The sequence below is a fragment of the Globicephala melas genome, chromosome 10 (assembly GCF_963455315.2).
Source record: "Globicephala melas chromosome 10, mGloMel1.2, whole genome shotgun sequence".
NCBI lineage: Eukaryota > Metazoa > Chordata > Mammalia > Artiodactyla > Delphinidae > Globicephala > Globicephala melas.
The window spans coordinates 36,334,533-36,351,452 of NC_083323.1; the positions used below are offsets into that span (position 1 = coordinate 36,334,533).

The 16,920-nt window shown below is 34.9% G+C and overlaps 1 protein-coding gene across 9 annotated transcripts in view; it reads right to left on the bottom strand.

Annotated features, from left to right (window-relative positions):
- METTL25 (methyltransferase like 25) overlaps positions 1 to 16,920 on the bottom strand; it is a 133,373-nt gene that overhangs the window by 61,983 nt on the left and 54,470 nt on the right. For all 9 annotated transcript variants that reach the window (XR_009565621.2, XR_009565620.2, XR_009565619.1 and 6 more), the window contains exons 6-7: positions 6,691 to 6,785; positions 3,211 to 3,240 (exon numbers count right to left, since the gene is read on the bottom strand). Coding sequence is in view for 3 of the 9 variants with exons in the window: in XM_030856456.2 (XP_030712316.2) it covers positions 3,211 to 3,240; positions 6,691 to 6,785 (125 nt within the window). In the remaining 6 variants the exon portion in view is untranslated. The remainder of the gene's footprint in view (positions 1 to 3,210; positions 3,241 to 6,690; positions 6,786 to 16,920) is intronic.

A 16,920-nucleotide genomic window follows, 5' to 3' on the forward strand; every position in this document is an offset into this window, starting at 1 on the left:
CACACTCCTTATGAAAAATCTCTTTCCAAATACAACTTCTTGAGACAAAATCTGATTTCTAAACTTTCCTTTCTTGAAGATTTCTCCAAACATTTCATTAAGAATTTCCTCTCTCTAGATATATTTTCCATTTGATGTTTTTTCATCTTGAGTAATTTTTTTCTTCAGTACCCCAAATCTCTATCATCTGCTCCCCACTTTCCCCAAATCCTTTCAGTTCTCTCACAAAAATGCTGAAATCCCTTTTCATATATTAACACCTACTCTTATACTGTTCTACTGAAATTCAAGGCATTTTGGGAAATAAACTATTACATGAAGTGAAATATTAGTATTATAAATGACTGACAAAGTTCTTAACTTTTTAGTTGATTAGCTATAATAGGTAGGATTTTTATTTATTTTTAATATCTTTATTGGAATATAATTGCTTTACAATGGTGTCTTAGTTTCTGCTTTATAACAAAGTGAATCAGTTATACATATACATATGTCCCCATATCTCTTCCCTCTTGCGTCTCCCTCCCTCCCACCCTCCCTATCCCACCCCCATCACAAAGCACTGAGCTGATCTCCCTGTGAGGAATTTCATTTTTATGTAAATTTTATATGAAACTCCTAAAAATAGTCAAGCTGTTATTTGAACTGAAGAAGCCTAGCTCTGATGTCCCAGTAGTACCAAGTCATGATGCTATTTTGCCTCTCTGACACTTTGGCAGGGATAGGGTGTCATTCATTTTTTTATCATATACTTTCATTTAGGAAAGCAAAGAAACTCTTAAAATAAAGCTCTCCTTTCCCATGCCTTTTAGAAAAATTATGTAAAATGGTATCCAAATAATTTAGAAATAAATGTATATTTATATTGTTATTATAAACTGATTGTAGGGCTTCCCTGGTGGCGCAGTGGTTGAGAGTCCGCCTGCCGATGCAGGGGACACGGGTTCATGCCCCGGTCCAGGAAGATCCCACATGCCGTGGAGCGGCTGGGCCTGTGAGCCATGGCCGCTGAGCCTGCGCGTCCGGAGCCTGTGCTCCGCAACGGGAGAGGCCACAACGGTGAGAGGCCCGTGTACCGCAAAAAACAAAAAACAAAAAAACAAAAAACTGATTGTAGAAAGGCCACCAAAAAAGATCAAGAAATGTATTTTAAGCAAGAGAACATACAAAAATGGAATGCACAGAGGAACACAAACAGGATAGAATAAAATCATCATTTCCCAAATTACCCTGAGTAAATAAGAGCTTTACAGCTGTTTCTTAAGAGAAAGGAGAGTTATGAAGTGCCTTCGAATGTGCATTCCTGGAATAACTAGGACTATCCATCCTGATAAATACAGATGGGGGTAAGTGGGAAGGAAGTCAACATCTCCCAAGCAGCCTGTGCCTGACTACTCCAGGAATAAGCTAGATGTGGCTCAGAGTTTACTTTCTTTCCTTCACAAGTGATAAATCAACTTAACAGTTTAATGCATTTTAAAATGGGAGGGAGCAGAAAGAGTACACCCTTAAAGTGTGTGTATATATATGTGTGTGTGTGTGTCTGTGTGTCTGTGTGTATATATATATTAGACATGCATTTTACAGGTCTAGTGGAAAGGGCACTAAGCTAAAAGAACACTGCAATTAACTGAGCTAGAATGCACTACTAAACTTCTGCTGTATATCATGTTCTCATGTAAGTCTGGGGAATACCCAACTCATAAGCTTGACTGTAAACATGAACAAGCCCTTGGGAAATTGAAAAACAGAGCACAAGTGCATTGGGGCACTATTATGATTAAGGCTCTTTCCTCTTCCAGACCCCAAAGGAACCACTATTTTGATCTGTACTGTAGTTAAGAGCTAGGGCTCCAGAGTCAAGAGATTCAAATCTCAGTGTTCACTACTTAACAGTTTCCTCATGTGTATCATGGGATAATAGTCCCGATCTCACAGGCCATGTATGCAGCACTTTAATTGATGAAGAATTGATGAAGAATTGATGAAGAAATTGATGAAGAAAACTTTGAACAGTACTTTGGTAAGCTCTGTGTTAAACTTAGGTATTCTTTTCATGATCATAATTATTAACCACCTGTAACAGTAACAACAGTTGATATTTATTGAACACTTACTATGTGATAGACATGGTTTTAAGCATTTTACATCTTTCACTCATTTAATCCTAACAAAAACTCTATGAGGAAGGTATTATTGTTACTCTTATTTTTTTATTATTATTTTTTTATTTTACAGATAAATTAAGCTATGGAGAAATCATGATGTGTCTCTGATCACTAAGCCAGTAACTGATGAAGACCAGCAGACTGCTGATGCAAACCAGCAGTCTGAGACTAAAGCTTACACACTTAAACAATATGCTCAAATGCCTTTAAAAAATCAGTTTTTATCAATTTTCAGATAGGTATAATGAGTAAAAAAAAAAACCACACAAAATTCTTAGCATTGTGTCTGGCCCAGAGAAAGCACTCAGTAAATGATACTTGTTGCTACTATTATGCTACTATTATTTTTAAAAATTCAAATTGACATATTAATCCTCCCTGAAAATAAGCAAAAGAGAAATTTCTAAAATTTAGGGCAATAAGAAAACTTTTGTGAAAAATTTAAAAGGAACTCTTAAAAAAATACTTTAAAATTCCTAATATGTTTCATAAATCTTAAGGTAGAGGAAAAGGCAATTACATGAATATGTGAAGGATACACTTAACATCTGTTTATATGTAAAAACCCATTTGGTTTTTGCAACTAATGACTAATGAAGTCAATAAAGAAGAAAGTTAAAAAACAACCAACTAAAATGTGTGGTTTGGACTATAGTTAAAAAATAAATTGAATGCTATACCTTGTTTATCTTTGCTTGAACTAAGCCCATAAAAGCCTGACAGTCAGTAATAACATTCTTTAGAAATATTTATAGACTGTTTAATATAGTATGAATAAATGAGACATTAGTACAAGAGTATAATGTGGAAGTTTTCCTAAAAGTTCAATTTACTTTTCCTGAGAATTCTCTTTTAAAGTAAATTCTCTTTTAAAGTAAACTTACAGAACATGTATAAGTTTGAATATGAGTAGGTGACAAGAACAGGTGATACTTATAAAAATCCATCAGGTTTTAGGTTCATCAGCAGGTCACGTATGAAGAGTACTTTGAGAAAAACTATCACATTCATCAGTTGGATTAGAGTAAAAACGCTCACTTACCCCTTGGCCGACTGCAACGCGCTCCAGTGCCTTTAAGGAGAAAAAAATAAGACAAAGACAGCTGATATATTTAGTCTTGTCTTATAAGACTTATAAACACACTGTATAAGGGCTTGTAAAAGTGACATTTAAAAAGATTAATTAAATGATAACATATAAGTTTATACACTTAAAAGTGTTAATAACATTAAGGAATGTTAACTGGTACACTTGTATAATTTAGGGCTGATATATGGATGTGTGTCATGCACACAAACACATACACACCCCAACTGTATACACTCCTTGAATTTTAGAAGGAATTAGAAAACAGGAAAGAAAGAAAATGACATATTCTTGGCTCACTTTTATTGCAGCTAAAACAATCAAATAAATCCAAAACTATTATTATTTATAGACATACATAAACATATTTATATACGTACTACTTTTTAACTTATTTTCTTCCAATTTTTTATAAACGTATAATTTCATCTTTTATTAAACAAGATTATATTGAACTGATTATAGTTGAAATCTTAGTTTAGAAAAGTACATATATTTTTGGTCTGCATGGTCAAATTCAAATCAAATTCACATATGATCAAGTCACCGTAAGAGAAAGTAATACATATTTTTGCAATTTTATAGGTAGCTGCTTTTACACTGATATTTATTTAAAATTCAAAACACTTTTATAAAAAAAAATTATAAAATTTTCCCAATATTTATAAAATTTTATAAAGTTTTCCCAATATTTTATAAAATTTTCCCAATATTTCTCATAAATACTCATAATCTAACATACATGAAAGGATTTGTTATAATTTAAAAATGGAATAGGGCCTTCTGAAACTTTCAATTTTTTAGACATGCATTTCTACACTTACGTTGTTTTATAACTAAATTAGATATAACATTTTAGCTAAAATTTTATTTTTAAAGTTTTCCTTAGAAAATATTTCAAACATAAAGAAAAACAGTAAAATGTAACAGTGCATATACTTCCTACTCACATTTAAAGTACTCATATTTGCTTCAGATGGCTATGTCTTTATAAATAATACTTTTTAGATACAGCTGAATCGTGTACTTTTAAAACTGAAAGAAAATGTGCAGATTATCCCAAGTGCAATTTTCTCAGATGCACGAGGTCACTGACAATGGCAGGGTCTCGACACAAGCTGCACAGCTAGTTAGCAGGTGAATAGGAACTAAAAACTTGTTTTCTGAACCCCGGTTTACTTCTCATGCCCTCACACCATGAAGAGTTAGTGGGAAAATGAGTTCATGGTATAAAAGTTTGCTTTAAAGAAATTTTTTGAAGAAAAAAAAATGTAATTTTTCCATTGACTTCAAGGATACCTTCATGAACATCAAGAACCAGAGTGCTATGAATACAGAAGATAGTTACTATATAATTTTTGTATTAAATTAAGTAGCAACAGGCCCAGAACAAGTATGTTATTGAAGAAAACACTGAGTTTTCATTTACAGTACTGGTTGTGTTCATTTCAGATTAAATTTTTGTGTTACTTGCTTTGCTAAAAGGCCGAACTATCAATAATAAAGATACAAAAGTTTTTAATAATAAATGATTTGGCATCAATAAAAATCTCATATAACTCAGGACTACTTTTGGTATGTGTTGCTGATGTGTTTGTTTTAGAAATACCAATGATAAATTCTGATTACATAATAAAAGATAATCAGGTAGGTGATAAGGAGTTTCTTACAAACATTAATAATTTTTCTTGGCCAATAAATATACCAAGTGTTCGTTTCATACTAATCTAAATATTTTACAGTTTTATCAGGCTAAAAGTATGCTGACAAGATTGCACTAATGTAATTAAATTTTCCCCTCTGGTTAGTACCCTTAACAATTTATCTGAAAGTGTCACCAGAAAGGTATACTTCTCTCTCTCTCTCTCTCTCTGTGTGTCTCTCTCTCAACCCCTTAAGTTTTGAATATTTGTAGAAAAGGTCAGTTATGGAGCAAAAGGCAATAAAACAAGATGCACCAAAAGAAATATGTTCCTTAGACTTTCCTAGATTAGCATCAAAAAAAGAAGTCAAGGTGAGCAAAGACAGGGATAGAGTTTAGGAGAGGGGCATTCCATGAGAAGCTGACATTGGTCAGGCAAAGTTCTTAAGTGTGGCACGGTTGACAAATTCTACATTCTGGAATTTATTTTTCAAAAACTCTTCTTTTTGGTTTGTTGAATGTTTATTTTTATAGCAAACATTTTTATTTTGTGGATATATTATATCATTTTATTTTCTAAGGGATACTAATAGTTATTTTATTTTACTTTGGATAGTATCCATTTCCTCCAAGTTGCTACTCTTCTATTTGTTTATCTGATCTCTTTTCTTTCATGTTAGACTTTCTTAGACAACTAGTGATTCTTGGCTTTTTGATAATTAAAATGTGGTAATCATAAACTTGATTAGAAGCACTGTGCTTATGAGTGAGGACTTTTAATTGTGGATCTCACCACAAAGGTCCTATTTCATTGTGAAATCCCTAATGCCAATACCTTTAGTCTTTTCTCTTAGGCTAATCAGATTCCCTATAAAAGACTATTTCAGTTTCTTGCCTAGAGGGTATAAGCTGCCAGCATTCTGGGAACCAAGTCATTCCAAGAATGACCTCCCATTCTAACAAGACCCTAAATGAGTATCATTTACAAATATAATGAAAGAAAGCCAAATTCCCAGAAAAGTATTTTAAGAGGACTCACAAAAGGAAATCATTATTTGAGCATAAATAAGATTTCGAAGTTAATTCTCAGATATGTGACCCAGAACACTAGAACACTTTTTTTATATTGCTGTGTTACTGGCAATATAAAAAATATTGAGATAATGACTCAAAATAGTTAATTTATCTTGGGATTGGGCATTAAACACATTATTTTAAAAGCTATATTTTAAATTTATGATGACAAAGTCCACTTATACCATTTAACTGGCATCTGTTCCTTTTTAAACCAACATAACACCACAAACAGAGAAGACTGTGGCTAAAGTGTTCTAGGTCTAAGGACACGAGCTAAATAAAGATTTCACTTAACTAGATAGTTACTTCATATCCCAGGTACCTTAATAATATTTTTCCCATTTTATAAAAAATTAGGAGGCCAAATGATCTGCTACAAATAAACACAAACATACCACAGAGCTGTGGATAAAGCACTACAGTAATTCTGTGTTTAAGACTTGGTTGTTGGTACATTTTATATGATAATTAAAGTAATTATATTAAGAAATTAAGTACTATAATGTAGAATTATAGTATAATTATAAATTGTTATCACACTGCATGCAGAGTAATGTTGGAAAGGTAAGTCATTTTCTTCCTCATAATTTGCAATGCACAAAAACATTAATTATGACACTCTGCAAAATTTGGCATTTAATGAAGCCAAAAATAAATAAATATAATTCTGCAACATCTGGATAAAACTCTAAGTCCAGGAAAAAAAACAGTCATACCAAACATGCTGACATTCTGGCATTCCGGCCACAGCACCATCTCTCTTCCTTTAAATAGTGGCACATTGGAAATCCCCACTTTTCTTGGGTACATTCTGCAGACAGAATAAAAATACGGATTATTTAAATAAAATTCTTCCTCTTTTAGTTAAAGTAAATAATCTATTGAGAAAGCAAATCAGTCATTTGAAAGTCAAACAGTAGTTAAACATGTAAGTGGTAATGTTTAACAGTTCATTCCAGTATGTTAATTAAAAGCATATTAATATTATGAAAATGGTATTTTCTCCACAACAGCTGTTTTGTATTTAAGCTCCAGGTCTGATACCAACCAATTTGCCAAAATTATTTCTCAAATATTTAGCAAAAGCAATTTAAAATGGAAATACTTTGCATGTTCAGTGTAACTACAGAAGATAAGTAATGAGATGCTGGGCATTTACTGCTGACCCGACTTTCTAATAAAATGGTTTATTAAATGTGACATTTGGCAATTTATTATAGAACAATATTAATTCATTCCTAACAATGTTGAAGCACCAATTTTTTTTCCAGCCACGATGTTAACTTTCCAGAAAATGAACAGCTGTATAGGCTCTTATTTTTTCACTCCCTTGACAGGCTGTAAGATTTTCAACTGTGATTCAGTTTGGCTCAACTGCATTTACGGTTCGAGTAACAACAAAAAAATCAACATTTTCTGCTTAATCACAGGTATCTGCTGCCCAACTCACTAACAGAGTTACACGTGCAACTTGCAGATGTGTAAGCCCCTTATGTACAACTATTAACTGCACAGGGTTTCTCAAAAGGAAAAAAAAAATTTTCTATTTTAAATTAAAGTCTAGAAAAGCTTAAGCCTATCAAAACTGTGGCAATTAAAAGAAAACTGAGATGAATATAAATTTTCTATTAGGTTAAGTAAAACAGGAACTAGAAAACAAGAAAATGCTTTAAAAGAAAATACTGTTGAGGTAGATTCCACTAAATAAACTTCTGTGTTATGAAAGGTCAAATGATTTTTTATTAAAATAGAGAAAATTTAAATTTCATAAGCCTGTGATAGTGATTTCTTTCAGGTATTAAAGTAAGATTTACAATAGACGTTATTGATACTCAGATGGAAGGTACTGACCCTGCCCTAGGAATATAAATAATAATAATGCTAGTATTTATACAGCACTTAATATTGTTAGGCACTATTGTAAGTGCTTTAAATGTAATAACTAGCTTTAAATGCTAAGAGCGTTAAATGTATTAACTAGTCCCCACAGCAATTCTGTGAAATAGGTATACTATTATTCTCATGTTTCAGATAGAGAAAGTGAGCACAGGGAGGTTAAGAAAACTGCCTAAGTTGCAAATCTAGCACATGGCAGAGTTGGAATTTAAACCCAGGCAGTCTGACACCAGGGGCCATGCTCTTAACCACCAGGCTATATAAACAATTTCACTTTACAAGTGCCCAGGAATCATGGAGCCCTTGAAGCCTATCCAGTAACTAGGGACCCTGGACTACTTCTCTGTCAATTTCCAAGATGCCTTGAAACAGCAGTTTGAGTTTTACTGAAGGCTTTATGATTTAACTGAAACATGATTATTGCTAAATCAAAGGGTTACTCTAAGTACTTCAATTTTTTTCTTACAACTGAAGAAAGAAATATCTAAACTTTACTGCAAAGGGTAAGGGGCTAGAGAAATGGGGTTGTGGTCTTTTATTGAGAGTGTTAGGAAAAGTGCTAACCAATAAAACAGCTAGTTCTTTCCCTACCCCCATCTGTTCTCTCCTTCTTCCTTGTAGTAACAGCACTCAATTTTTACCTGGCTATTCAGCTGCTCGGGTTAAAGACTGCAATTCCCAGACTCCCATGCAGTCACTAGGATAGCTAGAGGGTAAGTTTTGGCTAACTGGATGAGGGCAGAAATGATGTGTGCAAATGCTCAAAGAGGAGTGGGGGGGGCATGATCTTTCCCCCACACTTTCCACTCTACTTCATCCCTCGAATGTGTTCATGTTGGCAAGCAGATGGTGGAGCAACAAAATAGAAGGACTCTGGGTTCTTGGAAGGCTTTTTGGTGCAGAGCTCCCTTACTAACTCTGTCTACCTCTGGACTGAAACAGAAATATCCATCTGTCTTGTTGAAGTCACTGTTACTTTGGGTTTGAACCCATTTTGCACCTAAATCTTTATCTTAATGCTTCCCAAACTTTTTTGTAGCTCAGCCCTCTGGGAATATGGCAAATTTTGTACATCACAGTGGAATAAACAGATAACTGTGTTGAGGCAAAACCTATGGGATGAAGGAAGCAGTATCCCGGGAACTCCCATATAGCATCCACAGCACACTAGTTGAATACTTCTGCCCTAATTAATACAGAAGTCTTCTTTGAGGATGTGATATTTGAGCAGAGATTTAAACGAGGAAGCAAGCCATGTAAATATTAGGGGAAGACAATGAAAAACAAACAAACAAAGTGCTTCCAACAGGATACAGTTAATCTCCAAAAACATAATACCAGAACATTTTACCATTTAAAATGATTAGCCAGCAATTTCTCAACTTATAATATCCCAACCAAATACCTACAAAATAAATTTCTACTAGGGGAAAAGAAGAAATGAAAGTCAACTTACTACAGAACATGAAAAGAATCCCACTTAAGAAACAAGCAATGCATTTGTAATGAAAAGTATAATTAGTGCGCCATCATTGCTCTGCAATTCACCTTATGTTGCCAGGAAAAAAGCAGGTCTACTTGTCTGAAAACAGGTAGAAATTTCCTCTGCCAATAATAATCTAAAAAAACTGACTGAGAAAAATTATAACTTATCATTAGATTGAAATGGGAAGAGTATTTCTGGAAAATATATTACAATGGAAGGGGTATATTATTTCCAGGAAAAAAAAAAATCTAAGAAATCCAGGTCAAAGTTACTCTCAAATTGTTGACCTATAGAAACTGTAAGAGATAATAAAATTTATTCTGTCTCTAAGCCATTCAGTTTTGTGGTGATTTCTGAAACAGCATTAGATGATGCATACAGTCTTGAAGTAGCAATCGAGAGGCTAATTACCTCATACAAGGGAACTGAGACAGAAAAATGCACTGCTCGATGAGGATGGGAAGTATGCTTCCTCAGCAAAGAGCTAAGTTTTGATTAGACAGTAAAGGAATTTTCAGAGAATAGGCTGCAGATAAAGACACTTTTAGTAATGAATGACCAAATTCCAGAAAATTTTGGAATTGAGGAGAGGTAGAAGACTAGTCAGAACAAAGGACATATAGAGATACATTTGATGAGAATCCCAGAAATCAGGAATGAATTGTGAGGCCAGGGTTTCTGGTGAGGGCTGACATGAATGGGGATCAAAGGCACGATGGGATTTGGTCTTTACCATCCCTAGAGAGATAGTGGTGAAGCTGTGAGTGTTGTGGTAGGGGCGGAGGAAGGAATTTTTCAGGGGAATACAGAGTTCTGGGCTTGACAGTTGATAAAGGGAAGATGCAGACACGGATACACAGGACTCCTGGCATTCCTCTTGATTTCAGATGATATAGCATGGAAGCCAGCAGGGGAGTAGTCACAAACTGAGCACACAGGGCTGTCACTGGAGAAATGGAGGCTGAAAGATGGCAAGCATGTTCCCTAACTTGTGTTGATGAAGGTGAAGGCCTACAGAAGGGTGCCCTTAACCTGTGTGTAAGAAAGTTCTCCCTTCAACCCTACATAACAGTGTGAAGGACAGCTGAAGGGCAGTCTTACTCCATGCACATGGCTCCCCAAATCTCTATCCAAAACACCCATGAACTTTAAGGTCTTAGGGCAGTTTACAGCAATTGCCAGCCTTGGCTCAGGGCTATGTGAAACCACATTAAAGACTCACTCCTCTGGACAACCCAATGATTGTGTAATCACCTTGAAGTTTTCTGACTCTGCATCACAGTTTCCTCTTTGACTGAGGTCACAGTAGCCTCACAGCTGTTCAATTTGTAAGAGAACAAGTGCAAAAAACTGATACAGAGAGACACCCTCAAACAAAGCCTTTCATATACTGATTCAATATAATCTTTAGAATCTATTTCACCAGCTTCATTCTGACTGCAGTGAAGAATGAGGCTCCCTTCTACGTCCTGTATCAAAGTCACTGTGTTCACCATTTCTATTATTAAGTCTCGGTCTCCTATTTAACTGTGTTCGTATACTTATATTCAAATCTAGTTAAACTGGGCATTAAACTTCCTTATCAGTGAATCAAGTTGCTTTCCTTTACGAGCACTTTCATGCTATCTTTAAATGATAATTTTGGAGTAGATGAAGCCTCTTGTTTTTTTCTTCTATTTCATTTCTTAGTCTTTTTTTTTTTACATGAGATATGATTTGTTTTTATTGGTTATCTATTTTATACATATTAGTGTATATATGTCAATCCCAATCTCCCAATTCATCTCACCACCCTCCTGCCTGGCATTCCCCACTTAATGTCCATTCATTTATTCTCTACATCTATGTCTCTATTTCTGCCTTGAAAATGGGTTCATCTGTACCATTTTTCTAGATTCCACATATATGCATTAATATACGATATTTGTTTTTCTCTTTCTGACTTACCTCACTCTGTATGACAGTCTCTAGGTCCACTCACATCTCTACAAATGACCCAATTTCATTCCTTTTTATGGCTGAGTAATATTCCATTGCATATATGTACCACATCTTCTTTATCCATTTGTCTGTCGATGGGCATTTAAATTGCTTCCATAACCTGGCTACTGTAAATACTGCTGCAATGAACATTGGGGTGCATGTGTCTTTTTGAATTATGGTTTTCTCTGCATATATGCCCAGTTTCTTAGTCTTTGCTGGCTTTGGAAATGCATTACTCTTGTAAATGTAGATGTTCTACTAGTTCTTCCTTCTTGTGTTAATAATATTATCCACTTAATTAAACAAGTTTGAATTTTAGAACAACCTTTTATTCTTCTCTCCTTTAATCTCCAAGTTCTTATATACGCATCCTCTTAATTATATCTCCTTTTCGTTTTCAATCTTCATTAGCTCTTGACTGGGTAAATGTAATCCTGCTAAAAAATTCTTTTTCCCTTTCTTTTTGCCTTCTTGTCCTTCCTCTATATTAAAAGTAACAGTATCTTTCTGAAAAGATCTACATAGGCCACTCAAACAGCTCTTGTTTCCATCATCACCAGCATCTGAGACCAAACCCAATGGGTATTTTTCTTACTGTAGATTTTCGAGAGCTTCTGATACTCCCTCCTTAAAACATTCTCTTCATCTGGCTTCCATGGTATCATTCTCTCTTATTTGTGGCCTAATGCTCTTCATAGCCCCTTGATAGCTCATTATTTTCTGTCTATTAAATGTTCTTAAGGCTTAATCCTCTCATTCCCCAAGCCCCTTTTATACTTCTTTGAATAAAGGCTCATAAACTCACATGCCTTCATCTGGTAAACAAAAGTATGAAGCGGCTAGGTAGAATGTAATGGGTACTAAAAATTTTGTATGGTAACCAAGTATCACATTTGCCTGGTCTTACTGCTTTTTAAAGTAAAATTTGGGCATAGTTAAGTCTATCTAAATTGCCTAAAATTAGTCTGAACTCTTGCCCTATCTATACTCTTTCCCTAGACAATCTTGTCCATATCTCAATACGTACTCATGATCCCTGTAATACATTCAGAGGGCTGCCATAACAAATGGCCACACATTGGGTAGCTGAAAACAACAGAAATGTATTCTCTCACGGTTCTGGAGGCTAGAGGTCTGAAATCAAGGTATCAGTTGGATCATGCTCGCTCCAAATGCTCTAGGAAAGAATCTCTGCTTGCCACTTCCTAGCTTCTGGTGGTTGCTGGCAATCCTTGGCTTGTAGATACCTCACTCCAGTTTCTGGGCAATTACATCTACTCCTTTAAATTTAATTCCCACATTATTTCAGTCTGAACTTCTTTCTGGATTTTGACGTAAGAATTTTAAACTATTTGCTGAACATTTCTAAAATGAAAAATATGCAAAAATAAACTCATTTCCTAAGCCCACAAATCTGATCTTCACCCATAATGATATATCATTATATAGTCAACCAACCTAAAACCTTGCCATCATCTTTAGCCTTCACTGCCACCCTTACCCTGACCCTACCACATTTCCCTACCATTGGTTACCATGTTAGTTGGTTTTATCTCTGAAAAGGCCTGGTAAATTGTTGTCTCCTCCTACTGTTCTTATCTAAAGTATCCTTGCTTTGGACTCTTATAACTACTCCCTAACCAGTCTCCCTGTCCTGATCTAGCTCCATGCCAGTCTATCTTCTATTATGCGAAAAATTACTACTTTTCAGAAATGTAAATGAATGTATGCAACTCTTTTGCATTAAACACTCAAAAATATTTTTATGGAACAAAGTATACTTTGCTTTCCACTGAATAATATTCTGAGACCTCAGTATAGCATTCATGACTCTCATAATCTGGCCCTAATTTCTTTGTTCATCTTTCTAAATGAAGACCAAATGTCACCTTTTTTAGAAAGCTTTCCTTTATCCCTTAGTTATGAAAAATTACTCTCTCTTCTAGTCTTAATAGCATTTGGTTTATACATCCATCACTCATTACTTCTTTCATTCATCTTTTCAATAATTCATATCTGTAGTTGATTAAAATCTATAGGTCACGAATATATCACTCTCAGACAAGCAAGAAAGTTCTACGTAATTGCTTGTGAATTCCTCACTACATCATGAGCTCCCTAAGGGGAAAGAGAGTATCTCACTTACCATACATCCTCTGCTGCCTACTACAGAACTTTGTTGAACTGAATCAACAGAATTACACAGATGAAACAAGATTATCTACATGTCCTCACTCTACTTTGAAAATACACACTTTTAAATTTTCTTTAGACCTAAATGAAATCTGACATATAATTTTATCTAGGAAAAATAAACAGGTATTATGCTGTTAGAGACAAATTTTTGTCACCTAAATTAATAATCTCAACTTACATTATACCTTTGTATATAGAGGGTTTTAGACTATCTTATTTAAAACCACAATGACTATTATTGAAAGATAGGAAAAAAAGATAGGGAAAAAATATATAAAGTGATTTTTTTTTTTTTTTTTTTTTTGCGGTACGCGGGCCTCTCACTGCTGTGGCCTCTCCCATTGTGGAGCACAGGCTCCGGACGCGCAGGCTCAGTGGCCATGGCTCACGGGCCCAGCTGCTCCACGGCATGTGGTATCTTCCCAGACTGGGGCACGAACGCATGTCCGCTGCATCGGCAGGCGGACTCTCAACCACTGCGCCACCAGGGAAGCCCTATAAAGTGATTTTTGAGAGATTTTGCTTTACTCTTCACATATCTGACCCTCCTCTCCCTGTTTAGTTTTTCTCCTGTTTATAACTTGACATTATGTATCTATTTATTTGTTTTTCTATTCCCTGATGCCTTCTATCAGAGTATAAACTTAATGAGGGCAGGGACTTGGTTTTGATCAATCTTGTACCCCTGGTCCCTAGAATAGTGACTAGCATGTGTCAGGCACCCAATAAATATTTCTTATATGAAGAAAAAAAACCCAACAAAATCCTTAGGAATAAACCAAACTAAAACTGGGCAAGATTAACACAAATATCTGAAACAACAACCAAATAAATGAAAAGATAATTTATGTTACAAAGAGAAAAAATATCAAAGACATAATTTATTCCCATAATGATCTTTAAGTTCAATGCATGTCAATAAAAATCCCAACAGGCTTTTTTTCTTTTTTAATGGACTTTAACAATCTGACTCTAAAACTCATTTGAAACACAAATTATCAAAATCAGCTTTTAGGGCTTCCCTGGTGGCGCAGTGGTTGAGAGTCCGCCTGCCGATGCAGGGGACACGGGTTCGTGCTCCGGTCCGGGAAGATCCCACATGCCGCGGAGTGGCTGGGCCCGTGAACCATGTCCGCTGGGCCTGCGCGTCCGGAGCCTGTGCTCCGCAACCAGAGAGGCCACGGCAGTGGGAGGCCCGCGTACCGCAAAAAAAAAAAAAAAAAAAAAAATCAGCTTTTACTTTAAATCTGGTCAGCAATGTTTATTTTGATCTATACATTATAAAGAAAATGAGATAATTTAAAAATCACTCTTTTTAAGCATAAAACATTTTGCAACTTTTCTATGAATTTGCACTGTAAACCACATATACTTTAATCCCAAATGAAGACTCAAGTAAACTTTTCTACCTAAGCCTTATTAAATTGTTGATGTGATCAACATTTCAATTTTCCTCTTGCCAAGACCTCTGGATAAATAAAATATTTCATCATCAAATTTTAAAATGCTTCCTAATTGTTAATATTAAATAAGATTTTTAAATATTAACTATTTCCTTCTCTAAAAGATGGTCTACCCTTTTCGCATCTACACTAGAAATATTAGAAAGAACTCTAGCAAAATACGAAACAAAAGCCTTATTGTTCGACTTTCCTATCTGGCATTGTTCACCATACGTGCACTGAATATCCTGGCTTCCATTGCTGAGCCCAGACAATAAATGAGCTGCAGTTAGCGAGCCCTTTGTGACTGAAATCTCTTCTTTGGGGAAACTCACTCAGTAACCCTATATCTGGTCTCTAAAAAATATAAAATTTCATCTGTATGTCTTACACAGACCAATGAAGTAAAATGGTCACTCTTTTTAAAGTAAATAAATAAAACTCATATAAAAGAAAAATGAATGAGGTTAGCTAAGAAAATTCTGAAAAATAAGAACTTTGGGGAACTTGCTCTACTGGATTTCAAAGGTTCAAATAAACTACAGTAATTTTAACAGTATAGTATTATCACAGGAACCAACAGATTAAGGGAAAAGAAGAGAACCTAAAAATGCACTATCTGAGAAAGGTGTTATTTCCTATCAATGTGTGAAAGCATGGATTATTCAATAAATAGCATTCAGAAAAATATAAAAATAAAACCATTTTGCAAATAAACAAAAATAATCCAGATAGACTATGGAACTAGATAAAAATTATAGTTAGAGGAGAAAATTAGAAAAAAAATACCATCAATATAGCAGAAGCAAAATAGAATATGGTACATCCATTCCAAGGAATACTTTGTCCTGTATTAAACAAATTTAGTAAATCTATATATGTTAACAATGGAGAGAGCTCCAAGATACATTGCTAAGTAAGAGAGCAACACTGTACTGTTCTTCCTTATTAGGTCACCTTGCTGGTCCTCCTTATCTTCCCAAACCCCTTTGGAATATTCCTAGGTTCAGTCTCTGTACTTCTTTTCAACATTTCTGCTCCCTAAGTGATCTCACTCAGACTTAGTATCTATATGTTAATAACTCAGGGATTTATCTTTAACCCAGATTTGTCCTCAGAAACCCAGAATTATCTATCCACTGATAATATAGCCTCCACACTTGAATTTTTAAAAGGAAGGTCAAACTCAACCTGTCCAAAACTAAACAATTTCTACCTCAATTCTATTCTTTCAGCAGTCGTATTCAGTTCACTAAATGACAACTCCATTTTCCCATTGTTTCAGGCCAAAAATCTTTGAATGACACTTGGCTTTCTTCTTTCCTTCACACCCCCATTGAATCTGTCAATAAGTTCTGCTAGCAATACTTTAAAAATAATATTGAGAGTTTAACCATTTCTTCTACTGCTCCTCTCTGATCTAAACCACCATCATCTCTCATCTAGATCAGCTTCCTAACTGATCTCCCAGCTTCTGATCTTGACATTTTGTTTCATCCATACTGGTGTCTGCAGTGTTCCTTGAAAAAGGCAGGCAAGCTCCTCCCTTTGGGCTTTTTACTTGCTATTCCCTCTGCCTGGAACACTATTTCTCCAGAATAACTGCATTGGTCCCTCTCTCATCCTTCAAATGTCTGCTCAAATGTTATGTTAACAACAAGGTCTTCCCTGACTGCTTCATATAAAACAGTGTCCCTTCACAAAAAAAGCCTCAACAAATTTAAGAGGACAGAAATTAGTTCAAGCATCTTTTCTGACCACAACAACAGGAAACTAGAGATCAACCACACAAAGAGAAATGAGAAGAAAATGATTACATGGAGACTAAGCAACATGCTACTAAAAAAACAATGGGTCAACAATGAAATCAAAGAGGAAATTTAAAAATACCTTGAGACAAATGACAATGAAAACACAAACATACGAAACACATGGGATGCAGC